The 19,368-nt window shown below is 59.6% G+C and overlaps 1 protein-coding gene across 2 annotated transcripts in view; it reads left to right on the forward strand.

Annotated features, from left to right (window-relative positions):
- DNAAF5 (dynein axonemal assembly factor 5) overlaps positions 1-19,368 on the forward strand; it is a 48,462-nt gene that overhangs the window by 20,303 nt on the left and 8,791 nt on the right. Inside the window, exons 5-12 of one of the 2 annotated variants that reach the window (XM_047838350.1) lie at positions 2,333-2,565; positions 3,802-4,014; positions 8,933-9,076; positions 10,343-10,511; positions 12,473-12,620; positions 14,974-15,124; positions 16,533-16,689; positions 19,035-19,229. In XM_047838350.1, the coding sequence (XP_047694306.1) occupies positions 2,333-2,565; positions 3,802-4,014; positions 8,933-9,076; positions 10,343-10,511; positions 12,473-12,620; positions 14,974-15,124; positions 16,533-16,689; positions 19,035-19,229 (1,410 nt within the window). The remainder of the gene's footprint in view (positions 1-2,332; positions 2,566-3,801; positions 4,015-8,932; positions 9,077-10,342; positions 10,512-12,472; positions 12,621-14,973; positions 15,125-16,532; positions 16,690-19,034; positions 19,230-19,368) is intronic. The other variant, XM_047838351.1, reaches the window with a different exon arrangement.

Genomic DNA, 19,368 nt, shown 5'->3' on the forward strand with positions numbered 1-19,368 from the left:
AGATACAGGTCTCTTACCTTCTTGGTTAGGTTTATTCCTGGGTGTCTTAGTATTTTGGTGCAATTGTAAATGGGACTGTTTTCTTAATTTTTCTTTCTGCCATTTCATTATTGGTGTATAGAAACGCAACACATTCCTATACGTTGAGTTTGTATCCTGCAACTTTCCTGAATTCATGTATCAGTTCCAGCAGGGGTTTTTTTTGGTGGTGTCTTTCCGGTTTCCCATATATAGTATCATGTCATCTGCAAATAGTGAAAACTTTACTTCTTCTTTACTAATCTGGATACCTTTTATTCCTTTGTGTTGTCTGATTGCTGAGGCTAGGACTTCCGGTACCGTGTTGAACAACAGTGGTGAGGGTGGACGTCCTTGTCTAAGTCCTGACCCCAGGGAAAAGCTCTCGGTTTTTTTCCCATGGACTATGATGTTCCCTGGGGTTTTCATATATGGCCTTTATTATGTTGCCGTTTGTTCCTTCTATTTCCACTTTGTTGAGGGTTTTTATCACGAATGGATGTTGTACTTTGTCAAAAGTTTTTTCTGCATCTATTGAAATGATCATGTGGTTCTTATCTGTCCTTTTATTAATGGAATGTATCACGTTGATTGACTTTTGAATGTTGAACCATGCTTGCAGCCCGGGAATCCTTCCTACTTGATTGTGGTGAGTGAGTTTTTTAATGTACTGTGAGATTCGGTTTGCTAATATTCTGTTGAGGACTTTTGCACCTGTGTGCATGAGGGATACTGGCCTATAGTTCTCTTTTTTTTTGTGGTATCAGGGCGGTACTGGCTTCACAGAATGAATTTGGAAGTTTTCCTCCCTCTTCTACTTTCGGAATAGTTTGAGAACAGAGTTTAAAATTTTTAAGATCAGACTTCTAATCAGAATCTTTGAACCTGTTTTTGTGGAAATTAACAAAGTTACTCTAAGATCACATGGAAATACGGAGGACCTAGGGCAGCCAGAACGTTGACAACGGAGAGCAAAGTTGAAAGGCTAACGCTTCCTTTTCCAGAACAATCTGCAGAGTGAGAGCACAGAACTCCAGACTGCATGGGGCCAACCCACAGGTGGGGGGGGGGGGGGGGAAACAGGGCCGGGGTCACGTGTCCACGAGTAGACACCCACGCGTGTGGACGGCTGATCTTTGACAGGTTCCGCGACAATTTGGCAGAGAAAGGATGGTCTTTCAGCATTGGTGCTGGAAGAATTGGAGTTGCACATAATTGGGTATGAATTTGGGTCCATTCCTCCTATGATTTTCAAAAATTAACCTGAATTGCATCCTGGACCTAAATGTAACAAACACCTAAGCCTGTAAACCTCTGTGAGCGGGGCTGGGGCGTTCTCTCGCACGTCGTGGGCGGAAGGGGAGCCGACGAAGTGGGCTTCACCAGAACGACGACCTGTGCTCCGTGGAAGACGTTGTTGACAGAGTGAAGCAACAGCCACAGACGGAAAAGATTTGCAAATTACAGATTGAAGGGCTGCATTCAGAATACAGAAACAACGCTCAGAACTCGATGATATAAGAACAGATTTTTTTAGTGGGCAGATTTTGTAGAGCGCCTCACCACGAAAGATACAAACAACCTCGCGAGAAGCTGCGCCGCGTCCTTAGGAAGCAACGGGGAACCACAGCAGGCTCCACACACGCTCTAAGTGGCTGTCATTGAGCACTGGCCCCCCACACGCCCAGGGGGCAGGATGCGAAGCGGCGCGGCCACTTTGGAAGGGGTGAGGCCACTGCCCGTTCGGTGGAGTATTGTCGTGGAAGCGGCCGCTGCGTCCATGCAACCTTCTTGGCCACAGCCAGCCCGAGAAGCAGCCCGAGGTCCCGGCAGGTGACGGACAGGCAGAGGGATGAAGGCACACGGCCACACGGATGGGGGAAGGGGGCCGGGAGCTGGCGAAGCCGGTGTGAACCGCACGGTCTCGCGTAGAGACGGCCCATGTGCGGCGACGGGAAGCGGAGTGGGGAGCCCGGGAGCACCACAGGGGTGCTGGAAGCTTTGGGGCGACGGGTAGCTGCATCCTGCTTGCAGCGCTGGTGCGGAGGTGTATCCGTGTGTCAGAACACATCAGGTTAGGCAAGCGGTGCACTTGGTTGTGTGTCACTTAAACCTCGGTCGCCATACAAAACTTTTAAGCCAAGTGAGGCCACGCGAATCCATCTCCGTCCTCAGAGTCAGCCTGCATTTTTACGATCTCGAAATGAAATGGGACTTGCAGGCGCACCTCAAACAAGGGACGTGTGACGAATGACCTTCCCTAGGAGTCGTGAGACGTGCTTTGTAAATTGCAGTTTGTGTTTTCCACCTGCAGACAACCGCCCCGGGTTGGGCTGTCGGGAGCTCGTCTTCAGAAACCTCTCCAAGATCCTTCCTGCCATCTGTCATGATGTCACTGACTGGGTGGCGGGGACCAGGGTGAAGGCCGCGCAGCTGCTGGCCGTGCTGCTGCTGCACGCCGAGGACCACGTCACGCAGCACCTGGAGGTCGTCCTGCGAACCCTGCACCGGGCCTGTGCCGACGACGACAGGGCCGTGGTCCGCAGCGTGAGTTGCCTCTTCCGGTCACGGAAGCTGTGGCTACGGGTTGTGGACTTCGCCCTGGTTAGGCCGCGGGTCTGTGGGTTTTACCAAACGGGAGAGCCAAGATAACGTTCGCGTCGCCTGAGATCCCCTGGGGTCTCGGCAGCCGCGCCCTCGCTCACAGCCCCTGCACAACCCATGTCTGGTTTCTGGTCCCGCGGAGGGGGGACACGTAGGGTCCCTCTTCAGCAGGCTCCATGCCGCTCCCCACAGCTGTGCTCCCAGCACGTGCAGGCGACGGCTCTGGACGCACGGATCCCACCAGCGAGCGGGGGACACCGCCCATGGGCTTGTTCCTGAGAGTCTAGCTTGGGCAGGAGGGCACCTCCCTGGCCCTGATGGCCGTCACGCCCACGGGCTCTGCAGGGAAAGCCAGGCAGGGGTGCGGCCTGGCGTGTGACGGCTGGCGCCACCCCGTGTGCAGCCAGTGGAGCCTCAGGTTTACTTCCCTTGTCCTGACTGGCCCACCTTGCCAAGCCACAGCCCACGTGGACCTCACTTCGGACGTATGTGGGCCTGCAACAGTGACCTGACAGTCTGGTGGTCGTCCCATTCCGTCACCAGGGGATATTGTGTACATGGGATCGTGCAGTGTGCCCTTTAGAGGTCGGCTTTTTTCACTCCTCCCGATGCCCTAGGGCCCGCTGTCCCGACTGCCCAGTGGCACCCATGGCACGGTGGTGCCGGCCAGTGGCTGTTTGTTCGAAGCAAGCTTGGGTCACCGGCAGCAGCCAAGGGGTGTGGGACCCGGTGGGCATTAACTGTGGCACACACGCCGGGCACAGACCTCCCTGTCTGTGCTGGGCCTGGAGGCCTGCAGGGAGCCGCGGGAGGGCCGGGAGGCCTGCAGGGAGCACGAGAGGGTCTGGAGGCCTGCAGGGAGCACGAGAGGGTCTGGAGGCCTGCAGGGAGCACGAGAGGGTCTGGAGGCCTGCAGGGAGCCGCGGGAGGGTCTGGAGGCCTGCAGGGAGCCGCGGGAGGGTCTGGAGGCCTGCAGGGAGCCGCGGGAGGGCCGGGAGGCCTGCAGGGAGCCGCGGGAGGGTCGGGAGGCCTGCAGGGAGCCGCGGGAGGGCCGGGAGGCCTGCAGGGAGCCGCGGGAGGGCCGGGAGGCCTGCAGGGAGCCGCGGGAGGGCCGGGAGGCCTGCAGGGAGCCGCGGGAGGGCCGGGAGCAGCCCGCCAGCGGCTCTTGTCCTCGCACAGTGCACCCGATCTGCCGAGCTGGTCGGGGCGTTCGTCAGCCCGGAGGTGTTTCTGAAGCTGGTCCTGCCCGCGCTGAAGAAGTCGCCCTCCCCCTCGGGCCTCCTGATCCTTGCGTCCATCGTCAGAGGCTGCCCTAGAGAGGCCCTCCAGCCGCACCTGACGCTCATCGCTACGGAGCTGGCCCGGCCCCACATCTGTCAAGGCTCTGAAAATGTAAGTTGTAGAAAGGGAGGCGGGGGGAGCGCGTCTTGAGGGGTGGACAGCGCCCCCTGCCGACACTGTCCGCGCATCGCCGGGGACTGCTATTAGATCCGGTCCCGGAAGCAGTGCTGCGGCTGGTTATAACGTCGCGGCCGGGATGCATCTCCGCAGATGGTTATGACGTCAGGTTCCAGGAGGCACCGCCATGGGGGGTTACTGTGTCAGGTGCCAGGACGCACCGCCGCGGATGGTTATGACCTTAGGGTCCGGCGCATCCCCGCGGATGGTTATCAGACGAGGTCCCAGCACGCACCGCTGCGGATGGTCCCTGCGTCAGGTCCCTGCGTCAGGTCCCGGATGTACTGCCGCGGATGGTTATGTCAGGTTCCAGACGCAGTGCTGCGCATGGTTATGACGTCAGGGGCCGGATGTACTGCCGCGGATGGTTATTGCGTCAGGCCTTAGCGCACACCTCCCAGATTATTACGTCGGGGCCGGACGCACCGCTGCGGATGGTTCCTGTGTCAGGTCCCAGATGCACTGCTGCGGATGGTTATGTCAGGACCGAGATGCAGCGATTCAGGTGGTTATTGCGTAAAGTCCCAGCACAGACCGCCGCGGCTAGTTATTACGTCAGGTCTCGGGCGCACTGCCGCGGATGGTTATTACGTCAGGGGCCCGATATACTGTCACAGATGGTTGTTGCGTCAGGTCTCAGCACACACCATCACAGATGATTATTACGTCAGGGCCGGACGTACCGCTGTGGGTGGTTATGTGAGGTCCCGGCACGCACGCCGCGGATGATTATGACGTTAGGGCTGGACGCATCCCCGCGGATGGTTATCAGATAAGGCCTTCTGCACGCACCGCCGCGGATGGTTGTCAGATAGGTCCCAGCATACATCGCCGCGCGGATGGTTATGACGTCAGGTCCCGGATGTACTGCCACGAATGGTTATAGCCGGGCCGGATGCACCGCCGCGGATGGTTATCAGATGAGCTCTCAGCGCGCCCCGCCACGGATGGTTATGACGTCAGGGCCGGATGTACCGCCGCGGATGGTTATCAATTGAGGTCTCGGCACGCACCACCATGGGTGGTTATTGCATCAGGTGCCTTCACGCATCCCTATGGATGGTTATCAGATGAGGTACCGGACACACCGCCGCGGATGGTTATCAGATGAGGTCCCAGCACGCATCGCCGCGGATGGTTATGACGTCAGGTCCCGGATGTACTGCCACGAATGGTTATAGCCGGGCTGGACGCACCGCCGCGGATGGTTATCAGATGAGGTCCCGGCATGCACTGCTGCGGATGGTTATGACGTCAGGTTCCAGCCCTCAGACGCTTCCGCCTGACAGTGGAAGCCAGGGTCTGGGGCTTCTTGGGCGCACTGCCACGTTCCGCTCTGTCCAGTCCGTAGCCTGTTACGGTAAAACTAAACACGTTGGCGGGGGGCGGGGGGGCGGGGGGGGTGGTACGTGGGTGGCTCGGTTGGTCGGGCGGCTGACTTCGGCCCAGGTCACGATCTCAAGGTTCGTGGGTTCAGGCCCCACGTCAGGCTCTGTGCTGACGGCTCGGAGCCTGGATCCTGCCGTGGATTCTGCGTCTCCCTCTCTTTTCTGCCTCCCCCATTTGCACTCTTTCTGCTTTTCTCGAAAACAAACGTTTTTTAAAAAGACATGTTGAAAGTGCACGCTGGCCTCCTCCCACCTGGCCAGCGGCCTCTGTGGGGGGCAGCACGGAGCGGGACACGTCCACGCCGGGGACGCCCGCGGGGCCAGGCGTGGGGGCACCTCTCCCCGCCCCGCTGTGGCCCGCAGCCCGTCCCCAGGAGCCGGGGCATTGCTCGCGTCCCTGGATGTTTTACTAATGCGCTGGGAAGCGGTCTGGGCGCTCGGGCCTAGCCGTGTGGAATGATTTGTAATCGTTTCCCGTGGAGAAAAAATGAGGACTTTGTGCGCGGCGGTGACAGGCTTCAGCCCTGTGTCCCCAGCCCTGGGCGCTGCCCTCCCTCTCCTCTGTGTGGACAAGGGCCTGCCCGCCGCTGGCCGGCCTGGGGACCCTGCTCGGGGCGCTCGGCGGGGGGAGGGGGGGGGCGGGTTGGGGCCCGGCCACGCCTTCCGCACGGCCACCAGGGTGCTCTGCGCGGGCTCATCTGGTCCTCGCGGCCCCTTCCCCGTCTCGCTCCCAGGCGACAAGGTGGTCTGGGCTCGGTCACACATCCACGTGCAAAGCCGTCTAAACGGAGGGAGCGGGGCTGTGTCGGCCGGAGGTGGCCGTGAGCCGCTCCACCTGCTTTTGGTGCTTCTAGGACGATTCACCTCTTCCCAAACCTGGTTTTCACAGAGTCAGCGAATCCACGAGAATTGTGCACGTGTATGCAGGCGGGTCTGGAAACGGTTCTGACTCCGCTATAGATGTGTGAGCCAGAAGCTTTTCTCCTCTCAGAAAATTAAGTTTGAGAAGGAGCATAGATGTTTATTTTTCTGTTTCTCGTTAGCGTTTTACTTATTTATCTGTTTTGAGAGCGAGAAAGAGGGCGTGCGTGAGCGAGGGGCGGAGAGAGGGAGAGAGGGTGCAGAGCCCAGAGCGGGGCTCGGGGTCACCGACCGCGAGACCAGAGCCGAAGTCGGACCCTCAACCGACCGAGCCCCACAGGCGCCCCCGCACAGGTGTTCGAACACAGATCTTCCACGTTTTACAGTAGAGAAGATACGACCTTCACGCCTCAGTGTCGTCCACGGGAAAACCAGTCCCTTAAGCCACACAGTTCGGATTAAGCGTCCAGTTTTTTCGAGGAGTCGTTTCTGCAACGACGTTTGTACACAGACAGACGCCTCGCCGAGGAAGCGCCGTGTAGCCAAGTGTCCCTCTGGACGCCCTCCAGCTGCCTTCCTCCCCTTTGCTCGCGGACGCAGCCCTGTCGCCCCCAACCCCAGGCGGGGAGGGTCTCGTGCTCCTGTGGTGACCCAGGACACACGGCACGTGCTTCCCGCAGACGTCCCCAGGCAGCCTTTTCCCGAGAGCCAGCTGAGGGGTGGACACGATCGTGTCCATCCAGCAGCGGGGCCTGGAGGGAGGGGGTGAGTCGGGGGACCCACGGCAGGTGCCTGCGTCTGGCCGGGGCCGGGCCCAGGGATCGGTTCCTTCCGTTTGAAATGTTTGCTTTGTGACAGGAGCTCGAGGTGAGGAAATTGTCTGATGGCATAAGGAGAAGTCACGCGGTCCCGTTGGACCAGCGGAGACCCGGGGTGCGGGGGCGTCGGTGCCGTTACCGAAACGTTAGCCCCGGGCACTTTCTCGCAGTAAAGTCGGCGGCCTCAGGTGACACCTTCAGGAGCAGAGGCTAAAACATGACTTTGGGTGTCCGTGTGCGGCCTGCGCCCTTTCCGCCTCTGGGGGGCAGGTAGGTGGGGACCGTTCCCCGCGGACGGCGCCGCTGGGAACGTGACTCCTCACTGGCACGGGAGTCGCGGCCTCAGGACCACCCAGAATCGAACAGCTCGCGCCTCCAGAAGGGAGCTTCCTCCTCCCGGAATCGCTCCCAAAGCATCTGGTCCAGGTCACTTCAGAAGTTAGCTGAGGGCGGCCTGCGGGGCTGGGTCGGGTAGACGCCTGACTCTTGATTTCGGCTCAGGTTCGCGGAGTCGAGCCCCGAGTCAGGCTCTGGCAACAGCACAGAACCTGCTTGGGATGCTCGCTCGCTCGCTCCCTCGCTCTCTCTGCCCCTTCCCTGTCTCGCACGCGCTGTCTCTCGTTGTCTCCCTTGGTAAATGTTTACAATGAAAAAGAAATTCGCTGAACTCACGTCCTCAGAAACTCATTTACTCTCAGTCCGGGACCAGAAGGAATTGGGCTGTAGGGCACGTGAGGATTTGAGCAAAGTCGCCAACCAGCCTGGCTTCTCGGGGTAGCTGGACGCCCAGCCCTCAAGGCCTCGTCCTGTCCTGCTCCCGAGCCGCGTGCACAGACCACGCTCCTCTGTGATCCCATGTGAGTTCTGTTTAAACTTTGGTGGCTTACGTCACTTGTGCATGAGCCTCAGGGCCCCAGAAGGGACTCTGGACCCACCCCCGCCAGCGGCACGGTGAGCACGCTTCCCGTGTTCTGTGCGCTGCTCCGCGACCGCGACCCCGTCCTTCCTGCCCCTCGTGAAACGCGTGAAGCAGACGTGTGGAGGGACGCACTAGAAGCACGTGGACACTCGCTCCTGGCCCACAGATGACGAGGCTGGGAGGCCAGGAGGGGAGCGGCTGGACGGACCGGCCGAGGCATCCCCTTGTCTCCCCGACCACCAGGAAGTGCTTCCCAAGCCACGGAACTTCTTTCTTTTTCTTAAAACGGGAGCGTGGGAGGACTCGGAAACTCACAGCAGCAGAAGAGCAGAATGAACCCCGTGCGCCCCCACACAGCCTCAGCGGCCGTGGGCTCGGACTGTGCTGTGTGTCCACCTCCCTCCGCTGTTTCTCTTACTTTTGGGGGCAGGTTGGTGGGGGCTGGGTGTTTGCAAGCAGATCCATGTCCCTTGTGAATTCTAGGGGATGTGTTGCTGACGCATGAGAACTTGTTTAAGCGTAACTCAGACACCGTTAAGCATTTCTTTCCGGGGCTGTGTTCAGTTTCCCCTGGAAAATAACGCCATAAAGTTTTCCCGTCGAAGAATGCCCTCCTTATGGTCCGTGTGTTCTAATCTGCGACCAGAGTGTGCTGTGTCCTGCGGGTGGGTGCTGGGCAGGGGGAGACAGGAGCCGGAGGGGGCAGAAGGGGAGGGGGTAGGACGGTGGGCTGGGGCTGGGGGGCAGAAGGGCAGCGGGGAGGGAGCCGGGGCTGGGGGTGCAGGGGGGCCCTGGGGGCGCGGCAGGGGGCAGGAGCACACAGGCCGGGGGAGAGCTGGCTCAGGTGCTCCCTGCTCTCCTGGCAGCACCTTTACGGGGAGCACCTGCTGCTGTGCGTGCGGACTCTGGTCTCCGTGTGCCGCGAAGACTGCAGGCAGTGCAGCTTACGGCTCTTGGAGGTGCTGGTGACCATAGAGGCGCTCTGGGGTGCCACAGGCCTCGGCGACAAGGTGAGGCTGCGCGGGGGACGGAGCTTATGCTGAGGAGGGTGCTCGGCCCTGAGCAGGTGGGACCACCATCCAGAAATCCTGCTGTGGAATCGGAAGCCTCGGGCTTGCCTGGCTCGGCTGACCGGAAGCGTGGAAGGGCGTGTGGGACGAGTGGCTCGTGAGGCAGCCTCGGGGATGCAGGGAATTTCAGATTCCCTCCAACTGCCGCCTGTCATTGTGTCTCAGGGGTGACAGCTGCAGACAGACAGACGGACACGTGTAACCTCGCCTCCCGTCTGTGGTAAACACGTAGGTGCCTGACCGTCTAGAGAGAAAATAGCATCGTGTTTCCTGTTTAATCCCAGGCCAGCTTTACAGAACTACTTCTGTTCTCTCGGCTCTGGGTCTAGGCTTTAAATGCTCTACTGACGTCCAGTTCCCCTTGGGCTCCAGGGACCTTTTGGGGGGGGTTGTCTTCCTCCTACAGCCGTGCACAGATCTCTAGGGCTCACCTATGGAGGAGGCGTGCCGGGGAGGCTCACAGAGCCACAGGCCCCGTGTCCAGGAAGCTCCCCGCCCTCCCCTTCCTTTCTTGGGCATCTGAATTTTGTTTTCTTTCGTTTAAAGACAACCTTTCCCCTTTTCAAAGGGCACATATCTCAGCAGGTGGCTTGTCACCGTGAAGCCACACACACTAGCAAGAGCCAAATCCACGTGCCTGGGACCCACGGGAAGGAAACCGAGCAGCCGCCAGGTTGTAGGCACAGGCTGCTGGGAGGTGGCTGCCGGCCCATCTCCTATCCCCTGGCCTGCTGTCACCTCTGTCACCACTGTCACCACCGGAAGGCCTGGTCACAGGGTGGCCTCGGGCAAGCATAGTTTATGTCCCTCAGTTCAGTGCCCTGCAGCCCCCAGGTGCCCTTGTTCCTCACAGAGCGAGCTCTCCCACCGCAGGGGGCCTGAGGACCCCAGGAGAAGCCTTGTGCAGCCTGGGGGCACGGCGGCTGAATCTCTCATAAATGCAAGTCTGTTGTTTGTCGTCCAGATGGCGCCGACCCAGCGTGAACAGTAGCCGTCAGACGGGCCCCTGCAGTCCTAGCCCCCGCGGGCGCTCCAGGGGCTCTGTCGAGTTGTGCGTCCTCCGCGGTGGAGGTGGCGCGCTCGCGGTCGACCGGGTCGTCCTAGCCCGTCGTGTAACAGAGCGCTCTCTGATGATGACGATTGGTCTCCCCTGGGCTTTTGAGCCTTAGGAGTGGGGTTTCCCCAGCCAGTGACTCGCATTTCCAGGTCCGGGAGACCATGGACGCGCTGGCCGCGGCACAGGACATCGACGGCCGCCAGGATCTGTACCGGGAGCACGCGGGCCCCCTCGTGGAGTGGCTGGCCGCGTCACACCACGACTGGACCGTCCACTCAGCAGAGCTTCTGCAGTTCGTCGTGGTGGTCAACCACGCAGGTGAGCTCCCGAAAGTGTGTAATGTGGCCCCTGAAAGTCTGCCCGGCAGGGGCACCTGGGTGGCTCGGGTCATGATCTCACGGTTTGTGAGTTCGAGCCCCACATCGGGGTCTGTGCTGACAGCTCAGAGCCTGGAGCTGCTTCGGCTTGTGTGTGTCTGTGTGTGTGTCTCTCTCTCTGCCCCTCCCCCCCGAAGTAAACAAAAATGTAAAGAAAAGAAAGTCTGCCAGGCATACGGTGTTTATGTTATGCCTCCGAGGCATGCTCATCATGGCCTTGGGCGCAGTGTGTTCTTCCCACAGTCCACAGTGTCCCTGCAGAGCCTCACGTGTGGCGTGGGCCTCTGCGGTCCAGTGTCTCCAGGCCCTTCCCCCCCAGGCCGCAGGGTGGGTGAAGGAACGTTCCTTAGGCAGAGCTTATGCTCAGACCCGTGCCTTCTCCCTGCCTTGGGACATCCGTAGAGGTCTCACCGGACAGATTTCATTTTAAAAGATGAGTCTTAAAAAAAAAAAAAGATCTTAGACTCTGAACAGCAGCTCTCTTCCCAGCTTAGAAAACAGCCAGAGGCCGCATCCGAAGGCTCCAGAACCAAAAACCTGTGCACCCTTGAGGCCGGCCAATCAGGAAGAGGGGACGCGGCCTCGGTGCGCTTTTCCAAGTGTTTTCTCAGAGTGTTGATGGCGTGTTTCTCCGTCCTGTGTCCGGAAGCGTCCTGCTTCACACGCGCTGTGCTCGGGCGGCATTCATCGCCAGGTGCCCGCACCCCACGCGGCGCTGTCCCACTGAGAGCACGCCGCTGCGCCCCCGGGTCTGTTCGGTGTCCGTATTCTTCCCGTAGGATGCTCCCGTTTACGTGTCTCGTTATGCCGTCAGCCGTGACAGACACCCTGCTGTCTGGAGGAGACTTTGTTTTTATAGAGCGCGTTCAACAGACTGGACTTGTTCAAAATGGTGTTTGGCGCCTGGATAGCAATGAGGGGACAGTGATGCACGTGAGCGGAAAGTGTCTTTATGGGAGGGGCCGGAAGATGCTCCCTGAAACCCCTCTCTCCTCTTGCTCGTGCGCTCTGTCTTCCGTGAAAACGCGGCCTTGGGAGATCGGGGTCTCTTCCCGGAAGATCGCTCCCTCCTCCTGCAGTGAGAGGTCCGGGGCTCCGTCTTCCATGCGATCTCCAAGGAAAACAAACCCCAGAGGGTGTGAGCAGACCCGGTGCCCACCGGTGCTGGCAGTGTCCTGCCCCTGGGCCACGTCCTCCTGCCTTTGTTTCTCTTTCTCCCCCAGACCCACACCTGCCCTCAGATTAATGCGCAGCCTTGCGTTTCCGTCTTGCAGCTTTGACGCCAAGTGTGAGACAATGCATCTGGGCCTTGCCGTGGGACGAGCAAGCGCGTTGTGAACAGGGTGGCTGGGAGAGGGCCCGCCTGGAGGGGAGGGCGCTCCGTGACCCGGGTCCGTGCAACCCGAGCGCGTGTTTGCACCCCGGGGACTCTTTATTCCGATCACGACTCGATGCCCTTCCAGATACTAAGGCTCGTTGCCCGTGTGTGAGGCCCGCGGTCCCGGGGAAGCTGCGCAGGCGCCTGTCCAGCAGCAGCTCGGGAAGGGCGGTGGCTGCCGAGTGTAGGGGCAAATATTAAACACCGTACGTGTTCTGAATAATTTATCTTGGTTGATCTTTAAAGTGTTGCTTGACTGTAACTTTTTTTTTTTTAAGAATCTGAGAAAACACGAGGAAATAGAAAGTCACCGTATCGAACAATTAGCACGATTTGGGGGTTAAGTGTTTGCTTTTACAGGGACACCCTCGATCCAGAAAGGAGAGGAAGGTGGTGGACGGGCCGTAACTGCCCCTGTGCCCACGGCCCCTCCCCGGCACCCGGCGCCGACCCGGCGGCGGGGGTGGGGGCTGTGTCATCCCACGAGCAGGAGCCGTGGGAACCGTGAGCTGTGTGTTTTCCAGGCCCGGCGCTGGGAGAAGTGCTCCCCCACCTGGTGCCTGTCCTCAGGAGCTGCCTCCAGCCCGCCCGGGACCCGCAGATGCGCCTGCGGCTCTTCTCCTCCCTGTCGCGGGTGCTGCTGAGCGCAAAGCAGACGGTCGACTCCCAGGGGTACGTGTGCCCGGCCTCCGGCCTCTGCGGGTGCTCTCAGGTGGGAGCTGGGGTCACCCCGGGCTCTGGCGCTGGCCGCGGGAGCGAGCACCCGCCCGGACAGACATGAAGTCCACGTCATTTCCACGTGGCCATTAAAATTCCATCGAACGAAGAGGTTGTAGGGAACATTAACTGTTAATGGTTTATACGTTAGCTATTCTCAGTTTTAAATGCCTTTGGTACCTTTGAAACCTATCAGAGAATGGGCTGAATCGCCCTTAGTGGCTAAAGCGTGAGGAAAACCCTGTTGCCAGCAAGGACTGAGGGCAGCAAACCCGTGATGGGCTGGCGGCAGACCCTGGCTGGTCGGGCGGCGCGTGAGTGCACCTCGCCCCCAGGCCCCCAGTGGCTGGGTGGGCGGTAAGGCGTGTGGGGACCCTGTCCCCTCGGAAGGAACGCGTCCTGCCATGTCACGAGTGTGCTGGGACCTTTCCCTGGGGCTCCTCCTCTCCCCGGGCTCTGCCGGCCCGTCTGCGGGCAGGGAATCCTGTCTGCTGCTCGTCGGCCCGAGCTTCCAGCCTACAAGGGCCATAAAGAGACGATGTTGGCCCGCAGGCCTCCCGGCAGGGGAGCTTCCCGTGGATAAGCCGCAAGGGCGCGGGCCAGCTGGCGCCTCACAGCCTGTGCTCCCCCACGACCTCGCGAGGGGCCTCAACAAGCCCCCGGGCACGGGGAGCCCTGGGGATGCACTGCCAACCCTCTTCTGCCAGAACGTGTTCGCCGGCCACCCGCGGGTCCTGACCTGAGGCCGAGGTGGCCAAACACGGGCGCTGATCGGCTGCCCTGGGTCCTTGGCCTCACGATGTCCTACTGAAGCGCCAAGTCGGGCTCCTCAGTTTGAGGAGGTGCTGTTTTGGGGACCCTCCATGGACAGGTTGCTCCCTCCACAGAGCGCCCCCAGCGTGGGCCCTTGGTGCCGGCCCCCACCTGTCCTGGGTTTGGTCATTGCTCTTGGTGGTCCCTGCACCCCCAATCCCGTGGCCTCTGCTCCCCGGGGCGTCTGTGGAGACGCGACAGACCTTGCTGGCCACCACCTGGGCTCTGCCCGCTCCTCGAGTTCGACTGGGGACTGGGGGAGGGGCGCCAGCAGCGGTAGGAGGTCTGTCTTCAGACCCCAGCGGGGACCTTGCTTTGCGCAATGGAGCTGCTCCACAAAGTCAGCTGCTGGGTCTTAGCGCAGTGCTGACGGGCCCTGGGTCACTGCCCGTCTCCCGCGGCAGAGCGGCAGCCTGGCCAGCAAGTGGTCCTCGCTTTTCCAGCCACTTCACCTGACGCCTCAGAGTACAGGACTGTTGGGTCTTTCCACAGAGCCCCCTTTTAAACCATTTTGCGGGAAATAGCAGCCCTTTGTGTAAAAATTAAAGCACGTTAAAAACCTAATTGTGTGAGTGTGTGCGTGTGTGTGTGAGCGAGCATGTGTGTGCGTGTGTGTGCAAGTCCAGAACCAGATTTGCCGCATACCTACATCTCTGGCTCTTGGATGCCCCCTGCTGGAAGCAAGCAGGTGGAGCCTTCCCCAGAAGGGACAGTCCCTGAGTGAGGGTCCAGGCAGCAGAGAGGGACAGAAGCAGAGGCCGGAGGGCAGGGTGCAGGGAGAGCCTCGGTGCCACGCGGCTCTGGCCTCGCCTTGGAGGCTACTACACCTTTTCGGTATTCCAGAACAGCTGGTATTTGAGACGTGAGCCACCTTTGAAATACACTTTGGAATAAGGTTGGGAAATAAGTTGATGAATTACTCGTTCAAACGTGTTTCGGTCTAATGGTGGCAGCGCAGTGGGATTCGTGAGGACGCTCAGGCTTTTCTCTGGGTGCCTCTCAACGGGGTGCTCAGAGTGTGGCTCTGCAGCACGAGCCGCCCGGCACAGACAGACGTGTGAGATTACATCCAGACCAAGTGCCCAGACTGCTGGCAGGAACGTCCACGTCTCTGTGACCGTGGCGCTCGGGCCCTGGGTGCGGAGGGGAGCGTGCCCACGGGGGGGTGTCGGGTGTGCGTGCGTAGGATGGCCACACGTGCAGATGACGTTGCTGGCCTGGTCGATGTGCCCGGTGACCTCACGTCTCCTCTTTTAGAGCCCAGCAGAGATGGGTGGGGCCCCCACAGCCTCACCCCTGCGGGGGTGGGGGGCTGCTCTGGAGGCTGCAGGCCCAGCAGAAGCCAGCAGGAGCTGGGAAGGCCGCTGGCTCTCCCCCCGGCCCCCTCTCCCCTGCAGGGAGGGCGCCCGCCCCAGGGAGGCAGCCGTCCTCCTATTCCGGCTCCCCTCTGCCCCACGCGCTCCCCTTCACCTGCCGTCTCGTGTCTCCACCCCAGGCACTTTCACCACTACCTCGACACTGTGACGAAGGACATCTTGGTCCCCAATCTGCAGTGGCACGCAGGGAAGACGGCTGCAGCCATCCGCACGGCAGCCGTGTCCTGCCTCTGGGCGCTCATCAGCAGTGAGGTCCTGTCGGACGAGCAGGTGGGGCTCCCAGGGACACCTGCCGGGGGGAGGGGGGGACACACGTGTAGCCGCCAAACACTGCTTTCTGAAACCCACAGGGGAGGGAGCCTGGGGGCCGCGGGCGAGGGCAGGGCACCACCGGCCATCGTGACCCGTAGCATTTGGTTTTGATCAGGTCGGGCTGCCGTTAGGTGTATGTATTGATATGTATTGAATGTGGCTCTTTACGGAGCAGAGGACGTATGCACAGAACTCTACCTGAGCTTGGCCGATCTCGGGGTTTCTGCGCTACTGTTACCTGCGCAACGGGATCAGGGAAACGGGGGGCGAGGGGGCAGCTGTCGGAAGGCCTTGCTGTTGCTCTGCACTCGGCCCTAGGTCTGCAGGCATCCGGCCAGGTGTTCATCTAGTGTGTGAGCTCCACCTCCTGGTCCACTGAACTGCCATGAGTCTTTTTTAAGTCGGTTTTGTTTTATTGATTTATTTAAACTTAAATCCAAGTTAGTTAACATGTAGCGTGATAGTAATTTCAGGAATAGAACTTAGCGATTTATCACTTACGTATTGCACCCGGTGTTCGTCCCAACAAGTGCCCTCCTTAACGTCCCCTCGCCCATTTAGCCCATCCCCCCACCCAACACCCCGCCAGCAACCCTCAGTTTGTTCTCTGTATTTAAGAGTCTCTTACAGTTTGCCTCCCTCTCTGTTTTTATCTTATTTTTCCTTCCCTTCTTCTATGTTCATTTGTTTTTTAAATTCCACACGAGTGAAATCGTGTGATACTTGTCTTTCTCTGACTGCCTTATTTCACTTAGCATGATACGTCTAGTTCCATCCACGTTGTTGCAAACGTGAACCACCATGATTTGAGGTAAAACGTCCCCCAAATTGTACGGACACAACATGCAGCCACGCTAGCAAGGAGCAGGCTAGGCTGTAGGCTTGTCTCCACGGCTTTGTGAACGATGGGCTTGTCCACTGACCAAGTTAAACAAAACTGTTCAACTGTTCATCTAGATTTTATTTCTTTTTTAGCGTTTATTTATTTTTGAGAGAGAGAGACAGAATGCGAGCAGGGGAGGGGCAGAGAGAGGGAGACACAGCATCAGAAGCAGGCTCCAGGCTCTGAGCTGTCAGCACAGAGCCCAACGTGGGGCTTGAACTTGAAAACCACGAGATCATGACACGAACTGAAGTAGAAGTCAGACGCTTAACCGACTGAGTCCCCCAGACGCCCTAAGTCATCTAGATTTTAAAATCAAGGTTTGAGTTCTCATATAAAAATCTTAAAAACATTCCAGACTCCTTTATATCTGTACGAGAGCCAAGCTCCTTCCATCATGGGCAGCGTGTGCACAGTGAGGGACCAGCGCTGTCACCTCCGGGACAGAGCCAATCAGGACCCTCCTCTGTCTTCCGATTACAGATCTGGAAAGTTCAGGAGATGCTGATGCCGCAGATTCTAACCTCCCTGGAAGAAGATTCCCAGATGACTCGATTAATTTCGTGCCAAATCATCAACACGTTTTTAAAGACCTCCGGTGGTGTGGCTGATGCCGATAAGCTCATCAAGGTTTATCCTGGTACGATGCTTTTCTTTCCCGAACTGTGTGGGTCTGTTTCTTCTAGAGGGAAATGGAAGCTGGTACTTGGACTTCCAGTCGGCCTGGTGTCAGGAGTCCAGACGCAGCCGTGACCGGTGAGCCGTCACTGAAGAGAGAGTGAGGCAGGCAGCCCGTGCCCAGGCAGTGGGGCCCCGCACCCCCACCCCAGAGCAGGCGCTGCAGCCAGGCCAGGGCGCGAGGACGGGCGCCGCAAGAGCTCCTGCGGCGGCCGTGCCTTCCGTCCCGCGTCTCTGCCTCTTTGGAGCCCCAGCACCGGGCGAGTCCCAGATCAGAAGCAGAGGAACAACCCCCACCCCGGCCCCGAGCAGAGTAGCAAACGCAGAGGATTCCTGAGAACACAGAGAAAAACGCGTTGAGGAGGAGAACAAGGATCCCAACACTGCAGGGATAGATGTTCTAGAGCCCAGCTCAGAGCTCAGACAAAAACGCAAACAGGACGAAGCTGCAGATAAGAAGGAGCCCGGCAGACGCTCTAGGCTTGTGCACGCCAACTGGAGGGAGGGTCCTGTGGAGGAGGAAGAGGAGGAGGAGGAGGAGGAGGGGGGCGGTCAGCCTCAGGTGGGGCGTGCAGCGTCTGTGGGCGCACCTGTGGCTGGTCTCCACGGCCCGTCATAGCCGCACTGGGCTGTCCTCTGTGCCGCGGCATTTAGCTGATGTAGTGATTCCTAAAAGGTGGTTTTCAGGAGTCCCAGAAATGAAAAGTCCCTGAAGTTCAGAGCTGGAGCCACTGGGTGCACAAGATGGAGTGTGGTGGGGACAGGATTCGTGAGCGGAGTCCACTCGGGACGCCGTGAGAGGAAGACACGCGTCTGCGGGGAGAGGGGCTCTAGCGCTCCCAGCTCCGGGGGGAGGGATGGATGGCTGATACCGGCAGAGGTGGTGGCTCAGAATATTCCGGGACTGCAGGTGGTGCATCTTGATGCTGAGCAGGAAGCCACCTGCTGAAATCCAGAGTTGAAGTCCCCTTTCTCACGCGTTCTTGCAAGTTTCTTTTCGCTTTTTGTGTTTGCTTTTGTGACAGCAAACACCGTATTCCTCCCGGCGACCCTTACAGTTCTGTTTGCGCCAAGTCAGTTGGTGACTGTCAGAGTCCGTTGGGATTTTGCTCACGTCTAAAAAGAGCCAGTGAAAAGATTGCACATATCTGGGCTTTGGGGGTTGTTTTCATGCAAAAGGATTTCCTCGCGAGCTCCTTTCTCGGGACCAGTTCAGGGCCCTGGGTGGTGATGTGTTTGCAGAGGGCAGGACGCCCCGAGGTCTGTTGTATGGAGGATGCATGTGCACCCTGCACGGGCCCCAAGAGAGCCACCCTTTGTTCCAAGCCACAGTTGCACGTGACAGCTGACCCCAATCACAAAAGTGAATTTCCAGGCCACTTCTTAAAACTCGGGAATTACCGTCAGAGGAAAACACGCCATGCCAGAGTCAGCCTGAGCCGGAGGGAGTGAGGACATGGGAGGAGTCCCTGCGGGACTCGGGTGGTGGTGTGCCCGCCAGGCTGCCGTCCGAGGACTGGATGAGGCCCAGACCCTTAGGAAAGCCCTTCTGCCGTGAGGTAGTGCCCGGCAGGAGGCCGCAGTGCCACGAGCCCACAGCCCTGCCTGCTCACTTCTGGGGGCCGGGCCTCCCACCACCTGGGGCTGCAGCCCTGCTCCCTGCCCCCGGCTACCTCTTACCCTGCTCACGGAGTGCCTGAGCGACTGCTGAGTCTCCAGAGACACCCGGCCATAGGGCCAGGGATTTCTCACAGTTTGGGGGAGAAAAGTATACATTTGATAAAAACCTCACCGGTGAACGGTGAGTTTCTGCTAACTGGAGAGGTGGTTCCTGTTTTCAGCAGCCGAGTGGTCTGGCTCAGAGCTCAGCAGAAACAACTGATACGGGTGGTGGCAATCATGTCACTGGGGCCCGAGCTCTGTCCCTAGAGCCCAGTTGGGAGGGCGGTGTGTACATCCAGGGGACGGGCAGCCAGGGTGTGATGCCCATGGTGACAGACGGAGCATCTTGGAGCCACAGAGAGCCCAGGGCACCTGGCAGGTGAGACAGGGAGAGCAGCTCAGGCCTGCCCACCCCTCCTCCCACCCGGCCCAGGGTCCACCCTGTGGCCAGTGCGGTCAAGGGGTCCGGCACACTGGGAGCCGCCCCCAGCCCCTGGCACGCGAGCACCAGTCTCCCCACAGGATGGGTTTACCATGGCCCGAGGGCGAGTGCCCCAGGGGTGGGGTCAGGTCCCCACTCTGGAAGCTCCAGTGCTCCGTCTGTGCCGGCCTCTGTCTCACTGTCCCATCCGGCCCTCCCTCCAGAGCTCCTGAAGCGTCTGGACGACGTCTCCCACGAAGTGAGGCTCGCGGCCACCTCCGCCTTGGTCACGTGGCTGGCATGTGTCAGAAGTGACGACGACGTGAGGTCCTGCTACCAGAGCCACATTCAGTTCCTGTACAGAGAGCTCCTCGTGTACCTCGATGACCCGGACGGCACTGTCCAGGATGCGGTTTTAGGTAGGAGTCTCCACCACGCGTGCTGCGTTGTGAAGGCTGTCCCCAGAGCGTGGACGCGGCTCCTCACAGCCGAGTCACGGGCTGGCCACATGAGGGCGGGGGGCAGGGCCACGGCCTCAGGGCCTCTGTGGACTGGCCT

Source organism: Prionailurus viverrinus, chromosome E3 (genome assembly GCF_022837055.1).
Source record: "Prionailurus viverrinus isolate Anna chromosome E3, UM_Priviv_1.0, whole genome shotgun sequence".
NCBI classification, from domain to species: Eukaryota; Metazoa; Chordata; class Mammalia; order Carnivora; family Felidae; genus Prionailurus; species Prionailurus viverrinus.